General features: G+C 40.8%; 2 protein-coding genes and 1 pseudogene across 5 annotated transcripts; 2 read left to right on the plus strand and 1 right to left on the minus strand.

Annotated features, from left to right (window-relative positions):
• Window positions 1–1,420: 1,420 nt before the first annotated feature.
• Window positions 1,421–6,308, plus strand: LOC117772976 (annotated as a pseudogene).
• A 706-nt stretch (window positions 6,309–7,014) lies between these two features.
• Window positions 7,015–12,105, plus strand: LOC117772975 (multidrug and toxin extrusion protein 1-like). 2 transcript variants are annotated; one of them, XM_034604626.1, is made up of 17 exons: window positions 7,015–7,346; window positions 7,485–7,586; window positions 7,683–7,751; window positions 7,855–8,003; window positions 8,457–8,499; window positions 8,587–8,631; window positions 8,744–8,841; window positions 8,936–9,033; window positions 9,489–9,602; window positions 9,692–9,759; window positions 9,929–10,037; window positions 10,329–10,404; window positions 10,515–10,584; window positions 10,707–10,839; window positions 10,921–11,015; window positions 11,141–11,221; window positions 11,317–12,105. In XM_034604626.1, the coding sequence occupies exons 1-17, from the start codon at window positions 7,215–7,217 to the stop codon at window positions 11,626–11,628; spliced, it is 1,794 nt and encodes a 597-aa protein (XP_034460517.1). In that variant the 5' UTR covers window positions 7,015–7,214; the 3' UTR covers window positions 11,629–12,105. The 2 variants fall into 2 exon arrangements, with proteins under 2 accessions (XP_034460517.1, XP_034460516.1); XM_034604625.1 differs by having other exon boundaries at window positions 7,016–7,346; window positions 11,141–11,236.
• Window positions 11,632–20,366, minus strand: slc47a3 (solute carrier family 47 member 3). Of its 3 annotated transcripts, XM_034604627.1 has the most exons (17): window positions 20,133–20,363; window positions 19,444–19,545; window positions 18,663–18,731; window positions 18,389–18,537; window positions 18,266–18,308; window positions 16,270–16,314; window positions 15,614–15,711; window positions 15,422–15,519; window positions 14,511–14,624; window positions 14,350–14,417; window positions 14,153–14,261; window positions 13,938–14,013; window positions 13,515–13,584; window positions 13,284–13,416; window positions 13,031–13,125; window positions 12,889–12,931; window positions 11,632–12,072 (listed from the first exon to the last, which is right to left on the minus strand). In XM_034604627.1, exons 1-17 carry the CDS (start codon window positions 20,259–20,261, stop codon window positions 11,888–11,890), a joined length of 1,626 nt encoding a protein of 541 aa, XP_034460518.1. In that variant the 5' UTR covers window positions 20,262–20,363; the 3' UTR covers window positions 11,632–11,887. The 3 variants fall into 3 exon arrangements, 2 of the variants coding, with proteins under 2 accessions (XP_034460518.1, XP_034460519.1); XM_034604628.1 differs by lacking the exon at window positions 12,889–12,931 and having other exon boundaries at window positions 11,943–12,072; window positions 13,017–13,125; window positions 20,133–20,366; XR_004615857.1 differs by lacking the exons at window positions 11,632–12,072; window positions 13,938–14,013 and having other exon boundaries at window positions 20,133–20,366.
• Between the last annotated feature and the right edge of the window lie 579 nt (window positions 20,367–20,945).

A 20,945-nucleotide genomic window follows, 5' to 3' on the forward strand; every position in this document is an offset into this window, starting at 1 on the left:
ACTGATTCCCTCTCTCCAAACCTCTGCAGCCATTAAAATGCAATGACCGTTCATGAATAATCATGAAGACTTCCCACCTTCTGTCTGATCACATATCGTATCAGAGAACACAGAGGTAGAGGAAGGGCAGGTCGTAGTTACTAAATATGCTACCCATCCATCCATTCATCCATCCATCCATTATATATACCACTTATCCCTTTAATGGTTGTGGGGAAGCCAATCTTAGCGAATATTGGATTGGACAAGAGGCAGGATGCACCCTGAACATGTCAGGGTCAACAAACGTTTTCACCCATACAGTCAATTAAGAGTCTCTAATTAACCTGAACCCCAATCTGCATGTCTGTGGACTGTGGGAGAAGCCGGGGTACCTGGAGTAAACCCACACAGACCCGGGGAGAACAGGCAAACTCCACACAGAAAGGCTCTGTGAATGCAATGAAATGTGACATCAATTTGACCTGTGATGGAAATGCTCACAAGATGAATGTACAATGTTATATAATGAACTTGTTTTATGCAATGATGATTTTTCTGTTTGTGCGCACGGTGTCAAACCATTACAGTACATTACATTTCATTTAGCTGACGCTTTTATCCAAAGCGACTTACAATAAGTGCATTCAACCATGAGGGTACAAACCCTGAACAACAAGAATCAAGAAAGTACAATTCCTTCAAAAAAGCAAACCTACAAAGTGCTATAAGTAAGTGCCATTTGAGTGCTACTAAATTGTTACTTTAAAATTTTATTCTAGGTATAGTCGGAAGAGGTGTGTTTTTAGTTTGCAGCGGAAGATGTGTAGACTTTCTGCTGTCCTGATGTCCATGGGGAGCTCATTCCACCATTTAGGAGCCGGGACAGCAAACAGTCGTAATTTTGATGAGTGTTTAGCTCGCAGTGAGGGAGCAACAAGCCGATTGGCAGAAGCAGAGCAGAGTGAACGGGCTGGGGTGTAACGTTACCAGTGAAGGGAGCAGAGGAGTGGAGTAGTGTGAGTGAATTTAGGTTAAAGACCAGCCGAGCTGCGGCATTCTGGATGAGCTGCAGAGGTCGGATGGCACTAGCAGGTAGACCTGCCAGGAGGGGGTTACAATAGTCTAGGCGTGAGATGACCAGGGCCTGGACCAGAACCTGCACCGCCTTCTGAGTGAGAAGGGGGCGTATTCTCCTGATGTTGTACAGCATGAATCTACAGGAACGTGTTGTTACAGTAATGTTGGCAGTAAGAGAGAGTTGACTGTCGAGTGTCACACCCAGGTTCCTAGCAGTCTGGGTGGGGGTTAACGCGGCATAAACCAGAAATGCTTTATGTGAATCCAGCCTCAAGGGGAATTAATGAGTAACTTTTTCAGACGTTGAAATACTTCACCCCACAGTGGTGAATCCCTTGTCCCTGGAAAGCATCATAGAGAAGTTCAGACAGGACACAGGCTAACCTGCATTATAGCGTCTGATTCTGCAGCCATGGGGGGGTCCAGCGACAAGCTTTTCTGCTGCAGGTGGATGCGCAACATGCTCCCGCTGGCCCACAGAGAAGAACTGTACCACATCCTGAGGATGACAGGGCCTCTGGTAAGAACCGGCACGACACAATGTTCTGACTGCACACGTGGTTATGTGCTTCATGGGCGTCCTTCACACTAAGTTGATTTATTCACTGTAAGATAGATGAGAGTGTTTTTCTTTGAAATTCCTGGAAAAATAGACGTTGAGTGTGTGCTGTCAGTCAAACTAAAGCACTGCTTTGCTTTGGCTTCAAGCAGCGGCTACAACCTGCTAAAGTGACGACAATGTGGTGGCTCATTTGCAAAGAGAGCGATGCCAATTAACAGTAACTTGTGTTTACGATAATTGACAATGCATTACCTGTGAGCCGCTGCCTCCATCAACTGCACCTCTGTCGATGTTTGTCTCTGCAGCTGCTCTCTCGAATCCTCAATTACCTTCTTCCATTTGTGGTTACCATGTTCTGTGGGCGTCTGGGAAATGAAGTGATGGCTGGCTATGGATTAGCTTCTGCTGTAAGTGGTCATCTCCCACACTCCACATCTGTGTGGAGACCAACGTGGGGAAAATGACAGGTGGAGATGTAATTTACAGAGAGTTGTTGGAATAAAATGATGAAATATTACCACTATAAACGCACCTAACCCTGATAGCTTTTACAGCTCGCTCACAAACCTGATGATTTAATCAATATATAGTGCATTTACTCTCATGAGTCATAGAAAAATGAATAAGTCCTCAAGTGTACATCAAATTAATTTATGTATGTTTCATATGTTTCATTTTCAGACTATTAACATTACCACTGCAGCAACAGGATGTGGTCTGGCACGAGCTTGTGATACTTTGGTGGCTCAGGTTTGGAAAAAAAAACTTTGCCCTCTGAATTTCGGCCCTGACCTCAATTTCACCAACTCCTAGTGTTCATTACTCTCTACCTTGAAATGATTAACATTGTCCATGTGCGGTTGTGCAGACATTTGGTGGCAAGAACCTGCTGCGGGTGGGGGTGATCCTTCAGCAGGGCATCATCATCCTGCTGCTGTTCTGTCTGCCCTGCTGGGGTCTGCTCATCAACGCCCAGCCCATCCTGTTATGTTTGGGCCAGCACCCTGAGGTGGCCAGGTATCGAGCAGCACCGAACATGCATGCAAAACTCTCCGGGCATTAGACAGACACAGAATCTGTATTCCATATACTGATCAGATGACCTTTACCAGTTGTGGGCTGAAAGTAGTCTCGCACTTCTCCTGCATTATTTAATGTAGCTTCACGCCACATTTAGCACACTTCTCAAGGGATAAGTCCACATACACTAACTCAACATTTCTTGTCATTTATACATGTTTGAGTGGCAGTGGAAATAAATAAGATTGAACAGTGTATATTATTTTTTAAAGACATTTTCTTACCTTTAACTGGAGCTGAATACATCCTCTTGATTTCAGAATAGCCCAGCTGTATATCACAGCCTTTCTTCCTGCGGTGCCAGTGAGTTTGGCTTCTCTTACACCTTTGTGTGCAAATTCAATAAATTCAAAATATTAATATTAATTAATTAATTAATATTATACATATTTGATCCATCTTTGTCTTGCAGGCGATGTTTCTCTATAAACTTCTGGTGTCTTATCTGCAGAACCAGGTGCATCACTTTCTCTGTTCTGTTATTGCACACCATCTAAATATGCCGTCTTAATTAATGCAATTACAAATCTGAGAGAAGAGGTGTAAGTGGCACTCATCGCATCATCTGCTGTTTGCGTACTCAGGGTATAATATTGCCACAAATGTACACTGCTGTTTTGGCAAACATAGCAAACTTGCTGACAAACTACGTCTTCCTCCACTGGCTGGATCTGGGAGTCAGGTGGGTGCATTTCACATATTTCAATGCAATGTTTTAAATCTAAAGTGAGCCGTGACTCACTGATCTCACTGTGTTCGTGTTACAGTGGATCTGCTGCAGCCTACTCACTCTCTCAGATTTACATCTGTGTGTTTCTGTTTGCTTACGTTTGGTGGAAGAAGCTGCATGTGGACACATGGGGAGGTGAGGGATATGGTATTTGTGGCCCCTCTGTTGCTGTCACACAGTTCATCCTCCATCTTTTTTACACTGTACAAATGAGTTTCTCTCTCCCCCTGCAGGCTGGTCTGTGGAATCACTAGAGGAGTGGGGCTCGTTCATGAATCTGGCCATTCCCAGTACACTCATGACGTGTTTTGAGTGGTGGATTTATGAGTTTGGAGGATTCTTTGCAGGTGAACCATATATTTCACTGTTTTTATTTGGAGCTCACTCTTACAGACATTCATCTAGAATGAACTGAACCTGATTTTAACTTTGAGTCATGGCTGTGATATTCTCTCTGTCTCTGATGATCAGGAATGCTGGGTGAAGAAGAGCTGGCCGCTCAACATATTATGATAACGGTTGCATTCATAATCTACATGGTATTACTGCACAACAAAACATCACATTCTCACTTTAGAAGTCTTCCTACACACATTTTCATCATATGGTTTATAATTGTTGTCCTTTGACATTACAATGTCATTTTGTACGTGTGTTTTAATGTTATTTTCACCACAATCATGAATCCATAGTTCCCACTTGGTATTCATGCTGCATCATGTGCCCGTGTGGGTAACGCCCTCGGGGCAGGAGACACTGCTCGAGCAATCCTCACCACCAAGATGTCGTTGGCTCTTGGATGTCAGTTATGTACATGAATATTCTGTTGTTGTGTTCAATGTTAAGAAATCAGAATTTGTCTTCAATGTTTTTCTGCAGTTTGACAGATCTCACAGCTCCTCTCTTTCAGTCAGCTTCTCTGTGGTCGAGGGTCTGGTGCTTGGCTCCACAAAAACAGTGATTGGCTACATCTTCACCTCTGATGAGTTGAGTCTTCTCAGCTGCATACACACATCTTATCGAGTGAACGCTACAGTTCCTGCAACGGCCAAACTCAAATACATGTTTTTAATTATCATTCCAGGAAGATCATAAATCTGGTCTCCCACTTGATGAACGCATACTGTTTCCTTCAGATCTTTGATGGTCTTGTGGTGAGTCCACCAGCTTGTCTTGTGTGCAGAACAAAATATATTTGCAGTGTGATTCCAAGCAAACGTCATATCAAACATGAAATGTGTTTTTCCTTTCCTTAGTGTTTGAGCAGTGGCATCTTCTTGGGCACGGGGAGACAGAAGATACCAGCTGTGGCTAATTTCATTGGATACTACTGCATAGGACTTCCTCTTATTGTTACTCTAATGTTTGTTGCAAAGCTGAGAGTTTTGGGTAAATAAAGGGATGTTTCATTATATCCACACAGGTTCAAGACAAAGAAAGGACTGCAAAATAATATCAGTTTGATAAGAGAAGCCTGCTGCGCACTCGACAGACTACTCCGTATTTTTCCCTGCAGGGTTTTGGCTGGGACTGCTCATTTGTGTCGTTTTACAATCCACCTTCTACATCATTGTCATCTTCAAGCTGGACTGGAAGAAGATGACGGAGGAGGTATATGCAGGGACTCAGCTTTTTAACAGCTTTTTGTTACATGCGTGCAAAAGGAGAAATGGGCAAGTTTTTATATCTGCTTGTTTGCAGGCTGTGAAACGAGCTGAGAAGAAGGTGCACATGACGTTATTAAGTGCAGCCGCCCTGTCCGACCCACTGGGTAACAGCACTGCTGGCCAGACAGCGACTAATGGGAACGTAAGTGGCCTGTTGCTCTGAACACTAACGACCCAACACTCATTGTTATGAATTAACTGTTGTTTTGGTTTGTTATCTGTGTAATTTCTTACCTATACAATTTTGAATACCTTTAGGTGTATGACTTTTATTGCTTGACTATGTTTCGGTTGACCTCAGATTTCCCCACGGCCTCTGCACCAATGCTTGATAGATTGGGCATCCTGACATTTATAGTGAACTAGACTGTTACCTGTTAACTCCCATTTGGTACAATATTGAAATGCTTCAAGTATTTTTTTTGGGGGGGGGGGGTTTGACTGTCTGCACGTGTGTTGTTGTGTGTGACCGTTAATCTTCTCTGTTAATAAACAGACATGTTGTAATAAACTCATATAAATGAGTACAGCCAACCCAGGCTCATTGAGTTCTTTTATATTATTTTAATCCCAACTGTAAACGCTGGTTAGAAATTGTTCATTGTGCTTGCTGTCCTCATGATTTAACAAAATAAAGTTTTATAAAGTTTTTCTTCTCCAGTCAGTGGATGGCTACATGTCTGTGAAATCTGACGGCCATGACGGGAACACTGAGACACAAGGGGAACATGTGCAGCAGCAGAACAGAGGTCGTCTCTCCACCACCCAGCTGGTGCTCAGACGAGGCCTCACTATGTTTGCGGTGGTTGGACTTCTGGTGGTGGGAGTGAGTGTGCACCTCCTTGTGCCCTTACCAGAGACTCTGCCTACAACCGCCAACGATACGATGGACTGGGTCAATACTACATATAGTCCTGATCAAACCTTCTCCACTGTGTTGTCCCAGTAGAAGAGACGGTATCACCTCGAGAGCCTTGATCATGAAATCATTGAATGTATCTTTGAGTAGCTCGGGGCTTAACTGTGGCAGTTTGACTGAAAAGTAAAACAAAGGAATAGTCCAGCTGTAATATTTTTTGCTTTAAGAGATTCATTCATTGTATGAATTATAATTTCCCCCTGCTTGGTTTTTCCATTTTTTTTTCTCATTAAATTAATTTCACAATTACCTTCAATAAAGATACTGGTTCAACAGACTACTTTACAAACCATGTCTGGTCTTATGAGAGCATACACTGATGGAAATGATTTGTATACACGTGAAAAGACTTTCTAACTAATTGAATTGAGAAAGAAATTATGTTTTGTGTTTTGAATCATGAATCATCATGTGCTTTTATATTCAGTGGTGGTTTTACTGTGATTAAAATAAGACAAAGTGCAGCTTATCATTAAATGGCATATGAACGTTAAAGGTTCAGTGTGTGGAATTTAATGACATCTAGTGGTGAAGATGCATATTGCAGCTGAATACCCCTCACCTCACCCTCCCCTTCCAAACATAAAAGAGAACCTGTGGTAACCTTCAGTTGTCATAAAAACTCAGAAGGTGTTTAGTTTGTCCACTTTGGGGTACTGTAAAAAACATGGCTGCCTCCATAGAGAGGACCCGCCCCTATGTAAATATAAAGTATTTCAATATAAAGGGGCAGTTTTAAGGTGAAGAAAACAACAATTTAGATGAAACACACTAGTGAAAACATCACAATTTCTGCCAATAGATCCCTTTCACCTAATTCTTACACACTGAACCTTTAATTATATAAATATTTATTTCTGGTTCCATTTCTAGCCATAGATTTGAAAATGTTTTTTCTCTCTGTAGTGATGAAAAAATCTGATAATGGGACAATTAGAGGAACTAGAGGTTGAAAATAGTTTATTTTAGACTTTAAACAACCCAAATCAAAGCTTTCTTGCTCCCGAGTCCAACATCTTATCGTCTTTGTTTTGATTGCAGGCCTGTTTCTTGTCCCTCTCTCATGATCTCTGTTGTTTCAGCTGGCTTTGGCTCACTGCCAGGGAGGCTGTGGCCACCACATGATTTCTATCCTTTTCATCATCCCTGACAGCAGCTTAGACAAGTTCATCAGACAGATCACGGACAGACACTTTAATGGAAGGAGCTGCGTTGGCATCTTGTGTGGTAGATATGGGCGGGTTGAGTAAGAAGCTTTTCTGCTGCGGGTGGGTTCCCCAGGCCCACAGAGAGGAACTCTACCACGTTCTGAGGATGACGGGGCCTCTGGTAAGGACCGGCACAGTTTACTTACCCCTTAGCGACCGTGTGGGCTCGGGCTGCTCTTGCTGATTTGGACGACTGAAGATGGATGATAGAGCTGGTTTCATTAAAACACTTAACCCATGTCGTTGCTTGTCTCTCCAGCTTCTCTCTCGAATCCTCAATTACCTCCTTCCATTTGTGGTTACCATGTTCTGTGGGCGTCTGGGAAATGAGGTGATGGCTGGCTACGGGTTAGCCTCTGCTGTAAGTAAGCTGCAGTGCTGTGGTGTGGAGGCCAACACGAGAAACATGAAGAATTCTACATCAAACTAATTTAAGCATGTTTTATTTTCATTTCAGACTATTAATATCACCTCTTTAGCAACAGGATATGGACTGGGCTTGACATGTGACACATTGGTCTCTCAGGTCTGGATATACATTTTGAGAATTCACTGTTTGCTTGTTTTGTTTTTGTTTTTTTCCACCGACCTCTGACTCCCCTCCTTGAAAGTGTAAATATCTTGTGCAGACATTTGGTGGAAAGAACCTGCTGCGGGTGGGGGTGATCCTTCAGCGGGGCATCATCATCCTGCTGTTGTTCTGTCTGCCCTGCTGGGGTCTGCTGCTCAACGCCCAGCCCATCCTGTTATGTGTGGGCCAGGACCCTGAGGTGGCCAGGTTAGAAATTGAGACATCATCCTCTGGACTTCACCAAACAGTATCTCTGTATTCAAATCACAGATTGACTGAATCTTTAAACACAATATAGTATAGTATAGTATTCCAAATATTGACCCATTGACCTCTGCTAAATCAGTTGATATCTCAATTTAATAGCAGTTTGAATTCTGCTCATGTATTTTAATGATTTACAATATTTAAAGTGCCTTTTGCTCTTCTGTCTGTCCGGGGGAACCCGTGTCGAGGTTTTAAGGCCTATGAGGCAAACTTTGACTTATGAATATGGGCTATACAAATAAAATTTGACTTGACATGTATTGCAAATATATATATTAATTGCATTATTAAATTTTGATCAATAAGGAACAAAATTAGTTAATAAAAGCTGAAGCCTGCATGTTGTTTGTTTCTTGTCTTTAATTTGAACTGAATACAGCCTATTGATTTCAGAATAGCCCAGCTGTATATCACAGCCTTCCTCCCTGCTGTACCTGTGAGTCTCTCATCTTTATGCAACAATCCATCTAATTTTCAGTTTTAATTTTTTCTGCATGATAAATAAATCAATCTTTCTGTGCAGGCAATGTTCCTGCATCATCTTCAAGTTTCTTATCTCCAGAACCAGGTGCATTGATGTCCTAAACCAATTCTGTGCTCATTCTGTATCATCTTATTTCGGTATTGATGGGAAAGCTCTAAGTGGCAGTAATCACGTTGCTTGGTGTTTGTGTACTCAGGGTATAATATTGCCACAAATGTATGCTGCTGCTCTGGCAAACATAGCAAACGTGCTGACAAACTACGTCTTTCTTCACTGGCTGGATCTGGAGGTAAGGTAGGTGTACTCACACATCAGTCAAAATGTTAAATCTCAATAAACATGATTACACACACTGACATCCCTGCATCTGTGTGCGTGTGTGTTACAGTGGATCTGCTGCAGCCAACACACTCTCTCAGATTTACATCTGTGTGTTTCTGTTTGCTTACATCCGGTGGAAGAAGATGCATGTGAACACATGGGGAGGTGAGTGACAGTCATATTCCAATCAATCAAATTTTATTTGTTTAGCCCATATTCACGAATCACAATTTGTCTCACAGGGCTTAAGAAGGTGCAGCATCCTCTGTTCTTAACCCTCAACAAGAATAAAATTATATCAGAACTTAAAAACCTCAGAGAGAGCCACATGTGAGGATCCCTCTCCCAGGACGGACAGAAGTGCAATAGATGCAACATGAAACTGAGAATATCAACAACATTTTTACAACATTGATAAGAAGAAACAGTTTGTAACATAAAGGGAAAATGTGTCAATGTTTAAAGTATTTATATATAAGAAAAGTAATAGTAGAATATGTCATTAGGTGTTTTGTGTGTCAAGCAGTCTTGTTGTAATCATATCATCAATAATCCACGATCAGCTAGTGGACACTGGTTGTTTTCTCTCTGTATAAGTGAGTGTGTCTCTCCCCCTGCAGGCTGGTCTGTGGAATCGCTGCAGGAATGGGGCTCCTTTATGAAACTGGCCATTCCCAGTACACTGATGAAGTGCTTCGAGTGGTGGGTTTATGACCTGGGGGGATTCTTTGCAGGTAATCCATTTATTTTCATTTCTGTTTCATAGGAGCAGATTTAAACTTTGAGTCGTGGATGTGATTCCCTCCTTGTCTCTGATGATCAGGAATGCTGGGTGAAGATGAGCTGGCAGCGCAACATGTTGTGATGATGATTGCATTAATAACCTACATGGTAACTACTGCTACTTTAACCGATTCTGCAGTCAGAGTGTTACATTCTCAAATTAAAAAAACTGTTTTCATATGTGAACTTAAGTTTGTTTTTCAGATTCATTGAATTTATGAGCACTATCAGGAGAAAATGCTTTTTTCATACCTTAACTGAAATGCTGAATCCATAGTGCCCTCTGGGTATTCAAGCTGCAGCATGTGCCCGTGTGGGTAACGCTCTCGGTGCAGGAGACAGTGCCAGGGCAATTCTTACCAGCAAGGTTTCCCTCACTCTTGCAGGTCAGTTTTTGTTCTCACTGTTATTTCATTGTCCTCGAGATGAGTATTCTTATATTATTATTGCACATTTATTTTTTAAATATACATTGTAATCTATTCTGTGTGTTCGTCTTGTTATTAACATTGTTCTGTCCTTTAATACTACTCACAACTACTCACAACTACTCACAAGAGTTTCCCTGCAATTTCTTTTCCCACACGATGACACTTAACATTAATAATAAACATCTTGAATCTATTTTTATTTTGTGTCTCTGCTGTTTGACGGATCTCACAGCTCCTCTCTTTCAGGCAGCATTGCAGTCGTTGAGGGTCTGGTGCTTTGCTCCACTAAATCCGTGATTGGCTTCGTCTTCACCTCTGATGAGTGAGTCTCCAAACTAACCCTCGCTCACTTTACTGTGACTGTTCAAGTGCTGGTGCTGCACATAAAGACTTAGCGGGATAAAAAGATGTTAATTATAAACCTGATTCCAGGAAGATCATAAATCTGGTCTCCCACTTGATGAACGCGTACTGTTTCCTTCAGTTCTTCGATGGTCTTGTGGTGAGAATTGTTTTTATCCTGCAGCACATACATTTGTATTACATGCTCATTTATCCAAACATATGGAGGCCAGTGGAGTGACAGCGCATCATAATCAGAGATATTTTCTGTTTGCAACCTAGTGTGTGTGCACCGGCATCTTCTTGGGCGCGGGCAAACAGAAGATACCAGCTGTGGCTAATCTCATTGGATACTACTGCATAGGCCTTTTACTTGGTGCTACTCTAATGTTCGTTGCAAAGCTGGGAGTTCTGGGTAATTGCATGAAACACAAAACTTTTTTTAATGAAGCCTGCTGTGTACATATAACTGACTAATCCATCTTTTTCTCTGCAGGGTTTTGGCTGGGGCTGCTGGTCTGTGTCATTTTACAATCCACCTTCTACATCATTGTCATCTTCAAGCTGAACTGGGAGAAGATTACCGAAGAGGTACTGAACGCAGGGACACTGAATTTGGTCTTGAAGTCAGTTACTGAGACACTGTGCTTGCAGAGGCTTCTACATTTTTCACACGTGAGATCACGAGTACTTGAAAACTGGGTTTAATCTTTCAGACGGTGATTCGAGCTCAGAAAAACACTCACATCACATTGTTAAGGGCAACTGCTGATGTAGATGCCGCGGGTGACAACACAGCAAGTAATGACAACGTAAGTAACTGAAAAGTGTTTGGTCTCTGTATGATCTCACACAATTAAGTCATGGAGAATATTATTTTTTCTCCCCCCAGCCTGTGCATGGCTACACGTCTGTGAGACCCGGGGGCCATGACGGGAGCACTGAGACACAAGGGGGACATGTGGTGCTGCAGCACAACAGAGGTGGTCTCTCCACCACCCAGCTGGTGCTCAGACGAGGCCTCACTATGCTGGCAGCAGTTGGGCTTCTGGCTGTGGGAGCGAGTGTGCACCTCCTTGTGCCCTTACCAGAGACACTGCCTACAATTGCCAACTATACTATGGACTTGGTCAATACTACGTACACTCCTGATCAAATCTTCTCCACCGCGTTGCTCCCAAATGAAGAGTCAGACAGACCTTGAGAGTTTAAATTCACCTCGATGTTTCTGTTTATTGCTAGAAACACACAGGTGCTCAAACCCTCTTTGGTTTGACTCATTGTCTTTTTCCGCTTGGAGAAGATTTCGCCTTCTTCGTTCTCTCAGCTCTGTGCTCATCTTCACATCTGCCTCTCTGCTGTCCTGCCCTGACATCCTGCGCTGCAAACATCTGCATCACGCTGAGCTGGTGGCTGACGAGTTTCTCCGAGCTGGTCAACTGCTCAACAGTCTTTGCTCGGGTTCATGTCAGCAGTTTGGTGATCAGTAGGTTCATAATGATCCCAGCAGCTAAGATGAAAAGCATGGCGGCTAGAACCAACCCCCTTCGCAGAACCGCAGCCCGGTGACTCAGCTTCATCTTCATGTCAACCAGCTCCACCATGTCTGTGTTGTCATGGTAGTAAGTTTGATCATCTGGCTGCTGACCTGCACACGCACACACACACACAAACACACACACACACACACACACACACACACACACACACACACACACACACACACACACACACACACACACACACACACGTCACACTTTCATTTCAGCTTGGACTTTAAAATGATCAAACTCTATCTTAAACTTTTTTAAGAAAAAAAACTTGATATTTGCATGAAACTGTTCATTGACAATGTAAAATAAACAGTTTTAAATGATATATTTTTTAAATCTTTACAGTAGACAGCTGTTTATAAATGATTAAGCCAGCTTACTTGCTAATGTCAAATACACAGCATATGCTCACACTTGTTAGCAATACTAAATGGTATATTATGACTATATTATATATATATTATATTTATTACAGCCATAATGGTGGTTATGGAGAATTTTAACTTGAGGGAATCTGTGATGAATCTATCAAGCTAGTTGCTGAACGTTTTACTTGTGTATTTATGACTCAAATGATTAAGCCAAGTCAATATTTGTTTCGTTGATCAACCATTTGAATAATTTATCAAGCACAAATTATTTGCAATTACCAATTCAAGGACATCGCCTGAAACTTTGCCTGAAGCATTTTTACTATTTTCAGCGAGCAAGACTGGGTTTGTGTCAATTTATCTTGTTATTTGTGTTCTTCAGCAGAGATACAATGATAATGACTATATAGTTCCAGCAGAATAGTAGTGACCAGTTTTTACAACGTGAATTTACATCTAAACAGACTTCTGATTGTTTCCAGTGCTGATATTTTTCAATAACAATATAAAATGGTGAAGTTGCTGCACTATCTCTCTCACTTGTTTCTGTGGAGCTCTCAATCACCCCCGCTCGGACTTGAGCCTGGAGGGAAAAACAAAAACAACACACATTTTATTCATAGAGAAGTTAGTTGCATTAGGGCCTTTTATAATTTATAAAGATTTACCTCTGCATACTAACCTCGACTGTCACTTTAGTCCAGTTCAATTTTATCAGGTAGAAAATGAGAAATATGGATTGCAGGGACACACATGTAAACAAGCCTGTCCACAGACCTATAAAAAAAAATTAGCGGCTTGAAAAGAGTAGCAAACAAATGTTGATGCCACGGTGAGGTCATACTTAAAAGAAAAACAGAAACTGTAAGGAGCACCAGTCAACAATGTTTTACAAAGCAGCAGAAGGCTAAACAACACCTCTGCTGTAATCTTACCCTTGATTCCTAATTTGGCTGCAAACATCAGTGGCACGCCGATCGGGAAACCAATGCAATAAAACCCGATAAAGTTGCAAATAGCCCCAACTTTCTGTTTACCGGCTCCTCGTATAACGCCACCCGAGGCAGCCTAGTCACAAAAAACATAAAAACATACAAGCGGTTAGACTTGCCAAACACGCCTGTGTGTTTGGCAAGATCCTGACGTAATGGAAGATGGAAACTTACTGCAATTGCATCCAGGAGAACAAACGGAGCATAGAAGGATATGACATCAGCGACTCTTTCCCTGATTTGTCTGTTGGTAAAGAAGAAAACGTTGGAAATTTGTGTCTGACTCTGTAGGAAAGGTTTGCGTGTATTATTTCTGAACATGGTGCAGTTCCGTCCTATCTTAATATTTACTTTCATTGCCATTATTCTCGAGTGATGCTGCCAAGCACGAGGCCACTTGTCAGAAACATTCACCTCAAGTAAATATCTAACAGAATATGGAGATAAGTTCACAGTTTTCTTTCCAGGCAATGACTCACAAAATGGTGAAAGGTCATTTAACACATGTTATCTCCCTCTGACTTCACACTGTATGTGTTTATGTGACACATTATATTTTACACGCAAGGAGAATTCTGGTGACAAAAACATACTCACTCATCAAATGTAAAAACATATGAGATATGATTCTTCAGACTCCCGATGACAATCGCCAGACACACAGACACTGACGCTGTGGTGCAGAGTAACATTGTGATTTGTGATTCAAATTAGAATTGTATAACAAGAATTTAGGTGACATCTCATCTTTAAATACACATTTAACTGGATATAAGTAAATATGATTAGATTCTGTTAGAGTGTTAACTGACCTGCACAGATAACTGTCATCTTGGCAGACAGCTTGGCCTGCTCGGTTTGTCCGGCTCCCAAAGCATTTCCAACTCTTACACTGCCTGCCACACTAAAACCCGATGGGAACTCAAAACAAAACAAAATACAACATTAATATGAAGTTGCACTGCATGAATACACAAGAACAATTTGATGTATGTTCATTATTTATCACCATGTATGCAACATTTGCCAGCTCATACACGACCGATTGAGCGCCGAGTTCCACCTCACTGATCAGACCTGTCGATGACAAGCTGCTGTTAGATTTCAGACCCACTTCACCTCATTCACTTCAGGTGATTCGAAAATAACAATGTGATCCGTGATCAGTACCTGCCAGAAAACTTCCAATCTCATACGTCCACCACTCAACGCACAACATGATCATGCTGGGCACGGCCAAGTGGATGTACGAGCTCCAGTCCAGCAGGCACTGTTTGGACCAGCCTGTGTAGTCCAACAGTGAATCAATTAGAAACTCAAATTCATCAAACTGTCGGTCTGTCTGTATCTTTACAAGGTGAACTGTCTTTACTTCAAACAATGTTGAGGAATAACTGTCATGAAACACTGAGAATATGAAAAATATACCATTAAATAAAGTCTTTGTGTCATTTCTGGGGACAACGACCATATTTTATTCATTCATTGTTCTTTCTATGTTCAGGCTCATGATTTCAAATATACTATAATACACCAGCATTTCAAATAAAAACTGGAAAATTAAGCAATGAAGAGCAAACAAAAAAAGAACTAATATAATTCTTCAGGTCATACGACGTAGTTTATGCCTACGGGGTGTTAAAAATGGAAAATCGCAATAATTTTTCTCCATTAACAGGTTCTCCATGTAAAAATTTGAATTTGTTCAAGTCAACACGTTAGAATTTTTTCCTCCAAGTTAAAGAACCACACTAAACTTTCACCATGTTGTGTTTTAGATATTTCTTATCAACATAGTATTTTTTTTACCTTGAACTGTCAAAGAAGCACTGAAAAGCTTTTTGTTTTCTGATATCCAATAACTACAGACTTGTAACTACAGCTCTAAATATTTTATTAAAACTCTCTTCCATTTCTTACTATAAAATTGTATTTTCGTTTGCCTCCTGAGCAGCAGCTTTATTCTGTTCCTCTGAGTTTTGGTCCTGGCTTTAATAAGTCATTATAACACATGCTGAGGGAAACCACTGGAGCCTCTCGTTTTATGCAGGATCACTTCCTGCCAATTCAAATGTACCTACCTGACCAGGTGGCCTTGTGAAGACCTTGCCACATGATGTAAGCAAAGAGAAGTCCAGCCATGAGGAACTGGGAGAGAGTGTTGGCCAAAGCAGAGCCGCTGTAAAAAGAGGATTTCATGGTGTGATCCTCGTCATGTGACGCTTCCAGTGCTGATGAGTGTGAATGAGTCATGTTCAAGGAATGCTACTCACGCTACTCCCATATTGAATACGTGGAGCACCATGTAGTTAATGAGAGCGTTGAAGAGATTGACCACAAATCCTGTGATGACCTGTGGCCATATGATGCCCTGAAGGAAAAATACCACACATTAGTCGCACAATGACAGAAAGTGAGAAACTACGATGACTGTCGGAGATCCTCAGTGGTTTTCTCCTACTGTGTCTTCCTCCCTTCTCCAGACAGAAGATGTATAATTTAACAAATCCTTGATACATCCTGATGCCTTTGGGGCTGAACCATTTTTTTTAACTATTAAATAGAACGCTGTTGTGAGATGTTAGAATCTACTGAACAACGGCTTCATTCACCGAATCAGAAAACACAAAACCAATCAAACACATGCTCCAAATGGAGGCTTGTGGTTTTCTACATATTTATTTTAAGGTCCTTGACATGGAAACGTTCCGGCAGCCTCAAGCTCATTACCATCTGAATTGAGAGAGTATTAATCTCTAATGTCACATCAGTATGCTGCCTGCAGAGCCACACTGAGGCCAAATGAATAGAGGGCTGACTAATAGAATTCTTCCTCTATATTTGATATCATAGACTCTGTGGCCTCCTTCATAGAGACTCAGAAAAGCTCATCAAGAAGTTATTTAATGTTGAATAATAACAGACTTACCTGGTTTTGTAGAAATTTGGTTTGTAATGAATACATAAATGTAGCCTGGAAATAGAAAACAATAAAGATATTCATAATTAATAAGAAATCAATAAAAAAAACACATTATAAAACTAACTCAGCAGAGCACATATCTCCGCCAAGGCCCAACCGTCCCCTTCAATTCAATGTTGGGCCATGGTTTTGTGTGAAACCACACTTCGGCCTACATGTGCCATCAAAGCCTGAAGCAGCATGTCCCTCCAGGACTCCGTCTCCCAGGGGCCATTAAAAACCAGAGCAAGGAACTCAATGTCCCAGAGGGCATCAACTTCACACAGAGGGGTGGAAACCCCCCCCAGGGACACAGGTTTCAACTCCCATTGGTCACTCTGGACCCCATGAGGTCACCGGGCCAATATAAGCTAGGTTCTCCAGCTTCTCGAGCTCTTTTTCTACACTCCCTCCAAGGAGAGAAGGCGGTCGAGCCTCTTCATCCTCTTCCTACGATCCTTCCACAGGAGGGAAGGCTGTCGAGCCTCTTCTCCAGCTCACATCTTCTCTTCCCATCCAACTCTTCGAGAGGAGCACAAAGGTGCAGCTTCCAGCTCATCTTACCAAGGAAACCTCTTCGCACTCCAAGCTCTGCCAACCCTTCAAGCAGCGACTCGATGTCCTGCTGTAAGAACTTCAAACAGCAACTGAACTCAACCGAAACCAGCAAGACGACACAAAACTGCGAACTGCACAGCAACTTCCTTTTTCCCCTTTCCACGGACTGGTAACACATCTGGGCTTAATAATTATACTAGGCTAAGCAAGACTGTTTATTCGATTCTGTGTGAGGTTTATAAGTTTGATTTGTGGTGTTGTGATATTTTGGGTACAAGTTATTGAGAAAGTAATGTTAGTCTGTTATGCTCTTCACAGTCTTTCGTTGCATCCAATCTAGTAACTTCCTCTAATTTGGCACACACACAGACACACGCATAACTCTTCACCTCATTATCTCTACAGGTCGTAAACATTCCAATAGGTGGGGGACGGGTGTTATCTCTTGGGCCAGCCACCATCTTGAAAGCACGCTGACTCACACAGACACACGCACATACCTATCTTTGTTTAGCAATTAGACCGTTAGTAATTTGTGTTTTTATACTTTATTATATTCATAATAAATGTTTTTCTTTCACAAATGTTTTTTTATTAATGTTGCATAAGTGAATTTCGCCAACCTCTACACTGTCAAGAACCCCATATCTTTCAACTTAGCTAACTATCTATATGGTAATTTTGGTTATAGTTATTAATTTAATTGTTAATCAGAGTTCCAAAATTTGTAGTTAGAACCTTAATCTATGAGACTTAATCAATAAATTGGCTATCTTTTCCCTTCCTTTGAAGGGTGGTGCCCCGAGGTAACTTTAATCAATTAAAGTTATTATTTAATATTAATAATAAAATATTAATATCTAATATTTTATTTTGATAACCAAATTTATTGAATGCCGAAAGGCACACCATTTTATGGTATCACGTTTGATGCATTATGGCACAACATCAATCAGGCTGCACCAAATTGGACCATGAGTCATGTTCCACCCCTCCACACCGTCAGTGTTACCTGTATTCACCAAGGTAATGTAACTGAGTTCAAGTTCTCGTTAGTCGAGAGAGACCTGAGTAAAGAAGAAGAAATAGAACAAACAACTAACATCAAAAAAGATGACAGACAAGTCTAAATAGGTCAAACGTCCAATAATGATCATGTTGAGATAAAATGATCATGGCGCTAAGATCTGGAAGCAGTCTTCTCAAGTGCAATATAAACCCACAGGTATTTTACTAAGTTAATTTGTGGAGGTATGTTTGTCATTGGGAAACCGGTTAGTTCAGAGTTTGGAACGCATTTTTAATATTTAACATTAGTCGTCTGGTCACATTTACATGTATGTTAATCAATGTGCACTGATCTTTCTAAAATAAAAAGAGTATGAACATAATAAGACATACTTACAGGAAGTGCTGGCATGAAAATGTTGACGTACAGCTGAGCCAACCTAGAGAGACAGAGTATCCATCAAATTCAACTAGAAATAATGAGCAGTGGGGAGGGCAGTGTACTTTGAGACTATCTGACCTGGCCACCTCTGGTTTCTGTCTGACCGCCAGCAGAATGAGCTCCGTGTTGATGAGGATCGCCCAGCAGGGGAAACACGCCAGAATCAAAATGAGGATGGCCCGCTGCAGGATGACCCCGACTCTCAGGAGGTTATGACTCCCAAAGGTCTAAACCCAGAGAGGAGGAGGAGGATATTATTATCTTTTTTTATTATTATTTTAATCATTTTCTTAAATTAAAGACTAGTGACAATACTTAAGAATAAATATGTGTCAGGTTGTCAGAGTCATACCTGAGAAATCAGTGTATCACATGCCGATGCCATACCATATCCTATGGATATACCTGTCACATTGATAACCTGAAGAACACAAACAGTGGTTGGTTGTTTTCTGTTGCTCTGCAGGTTGAACTTTCACCGTGAGAACTGGGGCAGGGCGATGCGGCCAAAAATGTTATTGAGATAAAAATGTTCATAGCAGTCGATACCGATAATTATCAAAATGAATGTCACATAATTATTTCTGTGAAGTTAAAAGGTTCAGTGTGTAAGATTTAGGTGAAAGGGATCTATTGGCAGAAATTGAATATGAAATAATCCTAGTGATGTTTTCACGAGTGTGTTTCATCTAGTTTGTACAAATTGTTGTTTTCTTCACCCTAGAATGGGCCTTTATATTTAAATACTTTAATATTTACATCGTAGTGGGTCCTCTCTACGGAGGCAGACATGTTGTTTACAGTCCAAGCTTGACAAACTAAATATTTTGTAAAAGTTCAGCTGAAATATGAAACTTCACCACTAGATGTCACTACATTCTACACACTGAACCTTTAAAGACTGATTTGTGCTTGGTCAACAGCGAAACATTTTACAAACCTGGAGTAGAACGATTATCACTATATCTCCTGACAGGGCTTGGACAAATCATAACAGATATATCGATCTATATATATATATTGAACTATTGTTATATTGCTAGTGCAGAAAATTACAATACGATAATAAATGTTATAATTTTATCGCCCAGTCCAGGTGAGAACATTATTACACGTTATTGTATTGTACTTACTGCTATGGCCAAAGACACTCCTGCCAGCTCTGTCCTCCCCAGATGACCACAGAAGATGGTGCTGACCAAACTCACCATAAACACCATGAGCTGGGACAGAATCTGCACTCAACAAAAAAGATATGACTATGTGTTTCCATTACATATTAAATATACAAACATACATACTTTATCACACAAGTTCAATGTGAAGGGTCACATATCATGTGAATACATCAAATAACTACAGAGGGATCTGATTCAATGTCTGTTTTTTGTATATATTTATGTATAAGTTTAACTTGAAGTCATTCACAAGTATATCTTACATTGTATTTTCTCTTATTTTAATTATTTTACCTCTATTTTATCTTTACTACTTGCACTATGATGTATTACATGTTACTGTCCTCTTGTTGTACCCTTACACTTGTGAAGCACTTTGGTCAACCAAGTAGTTTTAACTGTGCTATATAAATAAAATTAACATTGACATTGACAAGTTCTTTCATATAGAAAACACTTAAATTAAATGTGACCAGATGATAAAGTTACATGGAAATAATTGAAATACATTAGTCAGGCGGTATGTGTGTGATGTGAATGAAGTCAAAATGAAAGGAAATTAGCTGGAATCATTCATTATTATTATTATTATTATTGATTCGATTCGATTCGACACTGACTGTAAATGAGAGTAAAGGACTCACCACTGGTCCGGCCAGTTTACACAGCTCTGTTACTTCTGTCCTGACACCGACCGGGAACAAGGTGCGGATCCGCCTCACGACGCGCTGTGTCCCGTAGGAGAAACTGGAACTCAGGCGGCTGATCTCCATGATTCCGCGGCTACAAGTGGTTCAATGTCAGTGTTTCAGATCCCGCACCTTCGGTTTGCTCAGGACCTGTGTGTATGAATCATGTTGTCACGTGCAATCAGCGGCAGTCACTTACTTCCTGTCATCCTGACTTTGATGTTATGTAACTCGATACATATTTTATTTTATTTTATTCTACCCTCATGGATAAAGTAAAAGTACATATCTTTACTTTTAGGAGTATTCATGTTGTTCGTTGCTGTTTTCCTGTTGCTGTTTTCCACTAACATTCTTGTGAATTTTGCACAATAAAGTTTATTCAAAGGGGGAAAAAGTCAGAGAACCACAGTCAAAGGTCAAGTGTCAGGAAATAGGAACTAAAAACCTCAACTTCCCAAATCTCTTATTTCAATAAAAAAATTATATTAGAACTTAAAAAGTTCGAAAACTTTCCAATTACACAGCAATCTTATTCCTCTCATATACATTGGCGGCTATAGAGCCCGAACAAGTCAAGATATTGACTTGTTCGGGCAGATTTCGGGCAGATTTTTTTTTTTTTTTTTTTTCGCAGAAGATACAAATCTTGTTATTCCTGCAGGAACAAATTAATAACTGCAAGGTAACGGTATTATTGGCTAATGCTTTGATAACAACTGGGTTAAGTGGCTTTTGTAGCTTCTAAGAGCCTTAAGCTTTTCATTG

This window comes from Hippoglossus hippoglossus, chromosome 13 (assembly GCF_009819705.1).
Source record: "Hippoglossus hippoglossus isolate fHipHip1 chromosome 13, fHipHip1.pri, whole genome shotgun sequence".
Taxonomy (NCBI): Eukaryota; Metazoa; Chordata; class Actinopteri; order Pleuronectiformes; family Pleuronectidae; genus Hippoglossus; species Hippoglossus hippoglossus.